General features: G+C 36.0%; 1 protein-coding gene across 11 annotated transcripts in view; it reads right to left on the bottom strand.

The window, feature by feature from the left end:
- The window catches only part of Arhgef9 (Cdc42 guanine nucleotide exchange factor 9), a 542,919-nt gene that overhangs the window by 55,525 nt on the left and 474,955 nt on the right, over nucleotides 1–12,439 (bottom strand). For all 11 annotated transcript variants that reach the window (XM_071606159.1, XM_071606157.1, XM_071606160.1 and 8 more), the window contains one exon: nucleotides 4,399–4,578. In XM_071606159.1, coding sequence (XP_071462260.1) covers nucleotides 4,399–4,578 — 180 coding nt within the window. The remainder of the gene's footprint in view (nucleotides 1–4,398; nucleotides 4,579–12,439) is intronic.

Below are 12,439 nucleotides of genomic sequence, written 5' to 3'. Positions count from 1 at the left end.
ACAAAAGCACAAGTAACAGAAGCAAAAACAAACAAGTGGGACTATATCAAGCTAAAAATCTTCCATAAAACAAAGAAAACAATCTACAAAATGGATAGGTAGCCTACATATTAGCAAAAAATATTTGCAAATATATATCTGATGGGAGAGTTCAATATCCAAAATATATAAGAAACTCACATAACTCAATAGCAAAAAAATAAATAAATAAAAAATAAACCCTGATTAAATATTGGCAATGGAGGGCTAAGTTTGTGGCTCAATGGTAGAGCACTTGCTTAGCATGTGCAAGGCACTGGGTTTGATCCTCAGCACCACATAAAAAATAAATAAATAAAATAAAGATATTATGTCCAACTACAACAAAAAACATTTTAAAAAATATTGGCAATGAATTTGAATCTCTTTTCTCAGAAAAAGGTATAAAAATAGTCAACAGAAGCTGGGTGTTGTGGTGAGACCTGTAATCCCAGCATATTGGGAGGCTGAAATAGGAGGATCACAAGTACAAAGCCAGCCTCAGCAACTTAGTGAGCATCTAAGCAACTTAGTGAGACCCTGTCTCAAAATAAAATATAAAAAGGGCTAGGGATGTCACTTAGTGCTTAAACACCCCTGGGTTCAAGTGCCAGTACAGGTACATGAAAAGAATTCAACATCATCAGGAAAAGGCCAATCAAAACCACAATGAAATATCACATCATATTTTTTTAGAATATTGCCAAAAAAGTGAAGAGATAATGTGTGCTTTCCAGGGTATAGAAAGAAAAATGAATAATTAAATTTCCACAAAATTAAAAGCCTATGGTTTTCAAAGACACTGTTGAGAAAATGAAAAGCTAAGTCTTGTACAGTGGTGCATGCCTATAATCTCAGTGACTGGGGAGGCTGAGGCAGGAGAATTCAAGTTTGAAGCCAACTTAGGCAACTTAGATTGTGTCCCAAAATAAACAAAATAAATACAAAGGGTTGGAGATATGATTCAATGCTAAAAATGTTTCAGGGTTCAGTCCTCAGTACTGCAAATAAAATAAGAAAGAAAGAAAAAATGGAAGGCTATATCACAAACTTGGATAAAATCTTGCAAAAAACATATCTCTCAAAGGACTTATAAAAAGAATACATAAAGATCTCTCCAAACTAAGCAATGAGGAAACAACCTATTTAAAAATGGGCAAAAGACATAAACATACACTTAACTGAAAATTTTATACAGATGGCAAATAAACACATAAAAATGTTCAACATCATTATTCATTAGAAGATACAAATTAAAACCAGAGTGAGATATAACTATATATCTATTAAAATGGCTAAAAGAAACATTACTGATGATATCATGTGTTGATAACTATGTAGAGCAACTGAAACTCATATTAGTAGTAATATACAAATTTTCCCAAACTGTCATTTGGAAAACTGTCATTATCTTATAAAAGTTAAGGAAACACCTACCATACAACCCAGCAATTCTAACCCTAGGCAATTACCTCCCAAAAATCAGCGATGTAGGTTCTCATAAAAATCTTATACTGAAATAGTCATTTCAACTTTATTCAAAACAGCTCAAAACTGGGAACCCAGATGTCCATTAACATGTGAATAGTTATAAGACACAACTATTGACACATGCAACAACAGGCATATATAAGGCATATGTATTAAAGACATTATATTAAGTGAAAAATACTATACACAAAATATCCAACTATATGATTTAATTTATATGACAGTCTACAAAGAAAAAAATTATGATAAGAAAAAGCAGAACATTGTTTACCAGGGTCAGGGGTGGAAGCACAGATTGACTGCAAAGGGAAGATAAGAAAATGCTTTTATTTTCCAGTACTGGGGCTTGAACCCAGGAGAGCTCTAGCACTGAGCTACATGTCCATCCCTTTAAATTTCTGATTTATTTATTTTGATTTTGTGACAGGATCTCACTAAGTTGTGCAGGCTGGCTTTGATCTTGTGGTCCTTCTGCCTCAGCCTCCCCAATAGCTGGGCATACAAGTATGTGCCACCATGCCTGGCCAAGATAACTTTTATGGATTAATAAAAATTCATGCCTATAATCTCAGAAATTCAGGAGGCTGAGGAAGGATGATGTTGAATGCCAGCCTTGGCAACCTACTGAAACCCTATCTCAAAATTTAAAAAAAAATAATAAGAATAAAAAATAAAATAGCACCTTTTCTTGCTATTGGAATCCAGTGGGTAGAGTCCATAAATGCTGTTAAAATACCTTAAAATGCACAGGGCAGCCCCAAATTGAGAACCATTGTTCTGTATTCTACTTTCTTCACTCTACAGGATGACTGTGGTATCTATATGTTGCTATAACATAATTATATCTACTCTGTTTCTTGCTACACAATACTACAAAATCAACATCCTCATGTTTCTTATCCCTCATGCTAGGGATAAATTTGTAAGTTGCTTCTAACTGTATGCCACCATACACAACACTGCCATGCAATCAATGGCCTTGTACATGTTGGCTCTGGAGCTCTGTAAGAACTTCTCTGGGATATAATTTAAGAATAGAACCACTAGGTGAACATACTTTATATACAAATAGAGATATGAAAAATTGTGCTCTATATGTGTAATAAGAATTGTAATGCATTCCGCTGTCATGTATTTAAAAAATAAAATCAATAAAAAATAAAATTAAATTAAAAAAAAAAGAAATAGAGCCAGTAGGTCATAAACATGCTCAACTTTTATAAATACTCCTCAGGTGCTTTCAGGAATGGCTAAACAAGTTTATATACCATGTAGAATAGAGTTATATATAAGACCTTAGGATACTATTCTTAGAGAGACCTGGTTAAAAGTTTTGCCCTGGACTAGCATCTTGGAACTTGGATTTCAAGAGGGTTCCCTGCTCTATGATAAACATAGTTTACTACCTGGACACAGTTATATACACCTATGATCCAAGCTGCTAGATATAGGAAAGCTGAGATAACTTAGTAAAACCCTGTCTCAAAATAAAAATAAAATAAAATGGGCTGGGGTTGTAGCTCAGTGGAACAATTCCCCTGATTTCAATCCCTAGTTAAAAAAATCTCACTGTGCCTGTTCAAGCATTGTGGTTTATGTTGAACAAGTGCTTTCCTTCTGAGAGTCTGAAATTTTGTATATGCTAGGCGGAGAGTGCCTATGTGACCAATAAATGAGAAAAAATTTGGATATGAAGTGTCTAATAAATTTCCCTGACAGACATTTCACATGTTGTCACAACTCATTACTAAGGGTAAATTTAAGTGCATCTTACCTGACTCCACTGGGGGAGGACTCCTAGAACCTTGTGTCTGGTTTCAGCTGGACTTAGTCCCCTGTATCTTTTCCTTTTGGTGATTTTTCTTTGAATCCATTCAGTATAATAAACATAGCATTGAATAAACTATATGCTAAGTCCTGTGAATCCCCCTGGCAAATCACTGAACATAAATGTGATCTTAGGGACCACCTCAATGCACATCCCCATAAGCAAGGTAAGAAAGTTTCTAAAAGACTTATTTGTAATGGCACACTTTGTGTCATTTGAATTTTGCATCATATGTGTGCATTTCTTCTTTAAAAGTAAATATTTTATAAAAATGGGAAAAAGGGCTGTCAAAACAACCAGGTTATCTGTGAATGAGATCCAAACCATGTTAGAGAACCACAGAGGTCACATACAGAAACATCCCCATACTCTACAGGAGGCAAATAAAGCCCCAAGAGGACAGGGTACTTGTATAGAATTACCAAGACCATTATCATAGGCATAGATATCAAATCCTCAATGTCCTATTTCCTAGTGTTCCTTCCTCTAGGCCCATAGCACCTTTTCTTGCACTTGTTGATTCTACTACTCTAGTGCTCTCACCTAAATGCCTTTCAGAGCCCTTACTCTCTTGCTAACTCTGGCCCCCTTTATTTCCCAAATCTTGGAATTACCATGTAATGAATATGTTGAGTTCCTCCCAAAATACTGACTCTCATGGAAACTGAACCCAACAAGAAAACAAAATAGAAGCTAAAGAAAAATCCTACTTATAACTATCTTGAAGTACAAGGAAAGGAGAGTGGAATTGAAAAGAAAGAGAATCCTAGGCCAAACCACAGTACCTTCTTAAACCCTCATATCCTTTTTAAAGACCAGGAATCAAAAGCTGGGCTAGAGAGGAACTTGTCCCTCACTACAGGATAAAGCAGATGAGTAGAATCAGACATGCTCCTTCTATTACTTCCTAATGGTATTTCAAAAACCTCCCCAGGGTCGAGATATAGCTCAGTTATTAGAAGCATTAGAGTGCTTGCCTTGCATGTACAAGGCCCTGAGTTCAATCCCCAGCACCACAAACAAAACAACAAAACACTTCCCCAAAGGGATAAGATACTTACATGCTCTAGGAAGCAGGGTCCTATCTCACTGAGGTGGGGGTCATCATTGTTGTACTGTTTCTCCAGGTCTCTCACGAAGCCCATTTGAAACCTGTAGATGTCTTCAATGTTCCCAAAGATTACCTTCAGTTGTTCATCGCTGAACATGTCCCTTCTCTTCCGGCACTGCTTCAGGTAGCCCTGAAGACAAAGGAAAACTCCAAAATGAAGATGTCCACTACTCTCAGAAGGCTTCATTGCTTCCCAAACACTTGAGAGCATCACTTCAGCTCCATGAAGTAGGCAGAGAATAGTCATTTCCAATTTTCATATAAGGAAATTGAAGTTTAGAGAAGGAAGGATACTTCACTAGTAAGTGATTTCCGCAAACGTCTTCAGAGTATAAAGACACCAGAGTGCAGGGTTTTCCCCACCATTCTTTATGATTGGGACCCCAACATCAAAGGGCCCCTTTCCAGAAGGTGGTTTTGCACAAACTTATCTTAGTAGTTATTGGTTTAGCTGGATCCATTCACATTTCTTAAGTTTTATTCCTTATAAGACAAACCCAAATGTCTTAATAATTTTGAGAATAATCTGGCAATGGAGGGCAGGGAGGAAAATTTCCAATAAGGGAATGTTAATTGACCAAACTAAACCATTTTTTAAGGTGAATATCTCAGCTATCTAAGGTAGCTGGCCTGAAGAGATTATTTGGATGAGCTCAGCCCAAAAGCCCATGAGTGCCTGGGCATGGTATTTCTAAGAGGGTAAGTGTTAGGGCACATTGATGAATAAACACATGAATTAATACAGATACTCATGACGAAAAGAGAAGGGATGAAAGGAATCTTGGTTTGGTAAATGAACACTGAGGCAATATAATGAGATCTGGGGCACACTATAAGTCAGGGAAATAAAAAAAAAAAACACAGCTGAGGGGCTGAGGTTGTGGCTCAGCGATAGAGCACTTGCCTAGCACATGTGAGGCACTGGGTTTGATCCTCAGCACCACATAAATAAATAAATAAATAAATAAATAAATAAATAAACAAACAAACAAACACATAAATAAATAAAGGTATTTTAAAAACACAGCTGAAATTGGGTCTTCCATTCTAAACCTACTTGTGTGGATTCTTTAACTGATGATTATGTCCTTATTAGAAACTGTTAGTAAATAAAAATGTTCTAGGTGAGAATGAATTATGCTCACTTGCTTTCATCTAAAAACTAAATGTAATTTTCTGTACACCTTCATTATGTACTGAGGCCCTAATGAATGGAGTGTATTTAGTTTCTGATTTACCATATTTACCCTGCCTCCATCCTTACTTTGTCTCCTTTAACACAGCTGCCAATGAGGTCATTTAAGAGTACTCCAGGATGATTCTCATCCCTGGTGTCAATTCCTTTACCCACCAGTTTCAAAATCTCATTTCTATTTCTCTTCTCATCCACCAAATTCATGCATTAATTTGTAAGTATACTTCAAGTTTTCAAATTAATAATCTGTGCCTGTTTTGACATCTATTTAACTGAAGTCTTCTACCTCATAGACTGGCATGCTCAAGATTTCCTGCATCCTTTCATATCCAGTGCTTGACCAGAAAGAAGAAGCTCTATAATTCCTATAATACTTTTCTGGCTTCACTCTCTTTACTAAACAATCTCCCAAAATTCTGCTTTCCTAGAAAGATTTCCTTGACTAATAGAGAATCAATAAACTGTAGCCCCTTCTTGCTTAATATGTAACTTCTAGGGCTTAATCTGTCTGGGTTGGTCTGTGTGTCTGCCTGTGTGTGTATGTATTTTGTGTCACCCTACCACCTTTGATAGTGTCTTAGCCACAATGGATTAGGGAGAGCAGTGGGCATAATGTAACAACATTAAGCTGAGGGACAGAAGCTTCCTCAATTCTGCTCCCATTTTTTCTCCATAAGATAGGGCCAAGGATGAAAAACAAACTTTCAGTTTGATCAAATTAAAATGCTAATACCCCTTTAAATTTTGGGTTTTTGATAAACACAAAATTTTTGGCATATTTAGTAAAATTTTAGTATAAATGTCTCAGATTTAGCATATCACTTCTTGGTAAGCAGTTGGTAATGATAAGTGATTGCACTGAGTCCAGCCTAGACAGCTCCTTTGTTCCCTGGGAAGTCATTTATAAGGAAGGAACCAAACATCATAAAATCCCCAAAATGCAGCGAGAATGCTAGAATTCAATGTTATATTTCATATAACAGAAATATAAAGGAAGAAAGTGATCTCTGTAAAAGAGGGTGGGAGAGAACATCAGTTCAGTTTCCTAAATTCTCCAAATATGCCATTCATTGCCATTATTAGGGAAATTATTTTCTATTAGATTATGTTTGCTGGGATTAAAGATGCACATTAGGACAAATATGACTGTCCACAGGATGGTGGGAACCTGGAGTGTTTTATCAATTGCTGCTCTTAATGCTAGATTGTAAATATGTTACATGTAGCTGGATGGAATATGACATAACTATTAAAATTATTATGAAGACTATGTAGAAATATGAAAGAATGTTTATGGCATCATGTTAAAAAGCAGAACATAAATGTTAGATCCCTATGATTAGAACACTTCAAATATATATGTACATGTACACATTTGAAAGTGTTGAAAGGATTATGCAAAAGCAAAATTTTGTTCTATTTTGTGGGTATGACTGATTTTGGTACTATTTTTAAACTTCCTGTAATGCTTTTTTTAAATTGTCTTCATGATTAAACGTGAGAAAAAGCCTTTTCCGGAGAGTATAAAGAAAATACAGTTATAAGAAGGCTTCCTTGAATGCAATATTATCAATGAAGAGGGAAGGATTAAATGAATGCCTTATAAAAATTTCCTCCAGCACAAGGGTGTTTAAAACAAGTGACTTGCTGAAAGGTTTACAAACAATTTTTAGAAACTACATTTATCAAGGAATAAAGGATAGGATAAGAATATGTGAGTATTTGGAGCACCCTAAAATGTTAACTTCAACCTCTATATCATCCAAATGTCTTGGCTTCTGGGAAAACAAAAAATGAAGAAATATGAACAGTTCACTGGATTCTTACCTTTATTTTTTATCCCCTTCCTTTGTTTGGCCTGATGACTATTGAAATTTCCACAGCAGTAATGAACAGAGATTTGGTTTAGGGACCTATCAGTATCTGTTGCTTCTCATTCACTCATTTTTGAAGGTATGTAATTTTAAGATGAACTGGCCATGAAAAGTGACTGCCAAAAAACCCAAAACTTAATATCATTTTAAGTTATTGAAAAGAAAATATTAGATTGAGAAGCAAAAATGAGAAAGGTAACGGAAGGTAGTCACACCACTGCAGGACAGTTCCAATCAATTCTGTGGGACCCTTCTCTCCAGTCCCTTTTCAGAGAAGCATCAAGAAAACAGTGCACAGTCAGAAGGGAATAAGCAGGATCTAGAGGGACCTGAAAAGCAACACCATTAAAAATGGTGGAAGGGGTCAAGTATATTTGTCTTGTAAATGACTCAGGGGTCCTCTGAAGACCTATGACAGGTGAGAGAGGGAAAAGAAGGGGTCCATAACTTTTACTTTCAGGCATGTTTCAAACACTCTCTCTGACCCCTGTCTCAATGGGAAGAGTAAATAGGTGCTATAGAAATAGGAATGAACTAATTCAAGAGTTGCTGTTTATGAGCCTCACTTGTGTTCTGGGGGGTAATATGGGCATATAATAGAAGGAAGACCACAGAGTAGTAAAGAATTATGTGGGTGTTATCAAATCAGTCACAATTGGCATGAATCAGCACTGGCATTGCTATGGTAACAGCCAAGGAATGTTGCTCATCCATTTCACTTTGTTCTTAAACCCACAAGGGCTAATGTACAATTCTAAATCTAGTGCGTTGATCCAGAAATAGTGCTTTGACATGGAATATAAACCATACCTAAGATTTGCAGGGAAGATTCCAAAGACTGCTGAGAAGTAAGATGGATCAAAGAGCCTCCGGATCACCCATGATATGAGAAAATCTTTAGGGAAGTCTATACCTTATTTTCTTCAACTCTAAGTTGAAGGTATCAAAAATTATTTCATTGGCTCCTTTCAGGTCTCATTTTCTTGGTTTTGTGGGGTTTTGTTTGTTTGTTTCTTTTTTTGGTTTTGATTTTGGTTTTTTTGGCCTGGAAGTCTGAAGACTGATGTGAAATCAACAAACCAACAAATATCTTGAGTATGAATTTAAGAAAATAGAGAGATAATAACCATAGTTATCTTATTCACAGCTGTTTCCTTAGAGTTTAACATAATACCTGGCATATAATTGTGCTCTGTAAGTATTTGTTGAATAAATGCAAAATGACTAACTCTTCCCTGCTAATGATGGCAAAACATAACTTAAAAGGAGGATATTTAAATTGATGGCTTTCTTTTTTTCTCCTTTTTGGGATAGGAAACTCTTTCTTTAAATGAAATAAAACCATTTTTTTAAAAAGGAGGTAACAGGAAGAATTTTTTTTTTTTGGTACTGGGGATTGAACCCATAGGCACTCAACCACCTATTCATATCCCCAGTCTTTTTTATTCTTTAATTTGAGACAGGGTCTCACTAAGTTGCTTAGGACCTCACTAAATTGCTGAGGCTATCCTCGAAAGTTTAATCCTCCTGCCTCAGTCTCCCTTACTGGGATTATAGGTGATACCACCATGCCTAGCAAGGAAGAAGATATCTTCAACAAGGAAAAATGACAAAACAACATCTGGCATATTCAAGGTACTCCTATAAATCAACAAGGAAGATATGAGATACTATAGGAATATGGGAAAAGGATAGGAACAGTGCTTAGAATGTCCATGGGGTCTATATAGGGTAGGGCTTAATGTAGGCAAAAAACCCTGAGCTGGTCACTTTAGGCTAACTAGCAGCCTCACCTTTTTACCAAAGTATGCTATCAAAATATTACATTCTACACAATGTGTGATCTTTTTCTATATATACCAAAATATAGGAACAATTGGGAAATACTGGGATAATCAAATTAACAAGAAAATCCAAATAGCTAATAAATTTGAAATCTCGGGTTTGAACACATCAAGTGGAAATGAAACTATAGCATGATAAAATTGATTAGACTTGAGGAAGAATTACTTCATAGTGAAGGATATGAGATATTAATATAGGTATCTCTGGAAAGTTGCTCTAGGCTTCTTTTCCATGTTTAGAGGTCCAAGGTTGGCTTTTCTGTATAGGTGCTGAATATTCCTAGGGAGCAGGCCTAGTTCCCAAGATCCCGAAAATGTGAGATACTGGAAACCTTCTAAGACTCTCTAAGTCCACAGGGTAGAAATCTACTGCCTTAGATCCAGACTGTTGGATGGGTAGACACACAAACAACATGAAAAAGCAAGGGAACAAATCACTCCAAGCAAACAAAGATACTCCAATAACAGAACCCACTGATACCACAGTGGAAGAAATATAAGAGAAGGAGTTTATAATGTACATAGTTAAACTGATCTGTGAAGTAAAAGACAGTATAAGGAGTAAAATCAGAGAGAAAATACAGGAAGTGAAAGATCACTTCAATAAAGAGATAGATTCTGGGGCTTGGGCTGTAGCTCAGTGGTAGAGCACTGCCTTGCACATGTAAGACATTGGGCTCAATCCTCAGCAATACATAAAATAAATAAATAAATATATTGTGTCCATCTACAACTAAAAAAATATTTTAAAAAACCCCAGAAATCCTCAAAATGAAATGTCTCAGGAAAGCTGGACTAGCTCCTGTGCATGCATTTTAAGACAGAATTTATTTCACAGATACAGAATGACTTGAAAGAGCTCATCTTCCCCCAAAGAGTCAGACAAGACAGCTTTATAAGGCATCTTTAGTCCTGGTTTCCCTGTGCCTCAGTTTCCCTGATTGGTAAATGAGTTCTGAGGTTACAAGAGACAATATAATCAATCATTGGTCATGGTGATTTAGAGTTAAATTGAAGGTCTCATATACTACTGTCTGGATTTAGAAATAAGAATATGGTCTTAGAGTAGAACTTGGCTCATTCAAAATGACCTTTTATTGACTTTACTGAATAACTTTCATTAAAAATCATTTATTTACAACTTACTCATTTGTAAAATGAAAGTGTTGTACCTTAAATGTTTATAAAGCAATTTCTGCTACCAGCAGTGTGTATATAATATAGATAGATTGATATACATACATATATAGAGAGAGAGAAGAAAGATTCTCTAATAGTGTCTTTTTTCTATACTGAATACAGTGTCTCTCATTTTCCCTCCAATAAATACAAGAGTGAGAATTATTTAAGCTCTTCTTGACCCACAGAAAAAGAAAATCATGTCATATTGAGTAAAATGTGCCTCCATGGGTACCAAGAAGAAAGTAGAAAATTCAGAAGAATCCTGTAATACTACAACTTTCTCTAGTGATGGCATATCTACATCTTACAGAATCACAAAAAGTAAGAGCCAATAATCACTTAAACAGCAACTCCAACCTACTCATTTTAGAGATGAGTACAAGGTCCAGGGTGAAAAAGACTCTCCTGAGCCTTCCTAACCAATCAGTGACCCAAATGGAACCTTAAATGGGCATCAAAAATTCTCAGTCTGGTATTCTTTTTGATAGATCATTTGTTCCTCACAGGATTCAGTTTAGAGGTGACACAATCCAGGGCAAAAATACTGTCTCTGGCTCAACTAGATGCAGCTTTCTCCAACTGTCTTTGACATCTGTGGCTACAGTAAAGGACAAAGGGAAAGATTTCAAGACATCAACAAAAGCTACTAATTAGGTTGGCTATATTGAGCAAATCCTCAAAGTAAGGTTATAGCACTCCATATGGGAAGATGAATACTCCATTATGTGTTCTGTAAGAATAGGCCTAGATATTTGGGAGTTGGAAACAGATGATCCTCTAAGACTAAAAGACTCCCACGGGGCCATTACCTGGAAACTCTTAAGAAAATATTCTGTTTCTTAGTCACTCAATCTGTTGATTCCAAAAATAGGAATAACAACTTTTGCTCTGTTTGAAAAATAAATGGCATATAATGTAAATATATTTTGACATGGTAGTATACATATATATGTGAAAAATTATATTTAATTCTTGTTTTAAGCAATACTTATGAAGCATCTACTATGCTCCAGGCATTGATTAGGGGCAACGCATCAGAAATCATGAGATGAAAACCCCTGCACCTCAACAGAATTTACATAATGGTGGGAGATGGACAATAAGCAAAATATATAAGTGAAATATATATCAGCCATAGTGTAATTGAGAAAAATTAAAAAGGAAAGGGAGAAAGGCAATACAAGTTTATAGATAATTGTCAGGCAAGTTTCTACAAAAATGTATTACTTGAGTAAAACCTTGAAGAAGACAGGGAAGGCAGCCATGTAGATATCTGGAGGAGGAATATTCAAGGCAGAGGACAATACAGGGCAAAGACTCTGAGTGAGAGAGGAGGAAACTGAAGATCTGAAAAGTTAATGGGTCATCTTTAAGAACACAGGGATAATTAATAACTAAGGATGTAAAAGCCAGCACTCCCTGTCCCCAGAGTCCTTGTTCTTTCTCCCCTACCTTATACTGCCTCATGAAGAGGGGGAAGATAGCCTTTAATCTTCCAAAAAGGGGTAAGAAAATGTTGAGGTAAAGAAAGTTAAAGCCCATAGGTAATGAAAGTTAAGACCCACAGTCCTTGGCCTTGGTCTTCTCAGAAGAGCCCTGTCCAATATGGTTGCCATCAGTAGTATGTGGTTAAATTTAAGTAAATTACATTTAAATAAAATTGAAAATTATATTTCTCTGTCACACTAGCCACATCTAAAATGTTCAATTGTCAAAAATGGTTGGCTAATAGATACTATACTGGAGAGGGAATGAAGAATACTTTACCCAGTAGGTAGCACTGATCTAGAGAAACAAGAATGTTGAAAAATGTTGTAGTACTACTGACCTCAAAATGGTCCCAAGGCTGGGGGATAGAAAGTAGGATTTGATCTCTCCTCTAGAAGGAAGGAGACA

This window comes from Marmota flaviventris, chromosome X (genome assembly GCF_047511675.1).
Source record: "Marmota flaviventris isolate mMarFla1 chromosome X, mMarFla1.hap1, whole genome shotgun sequence".
Taxonomy (NCBI): domain Eukaryota; kingdom Metazoa; phylum Chordata; class Mammalia; order Rodentia; family Sciuridae; genus Marmota; species Marmota flaviventris.
The sequence above is the reverse complement of the archived record's forward strand: the minus strand, read 5'-3'. Positions and strand labels throughout refer to the sequence as shown.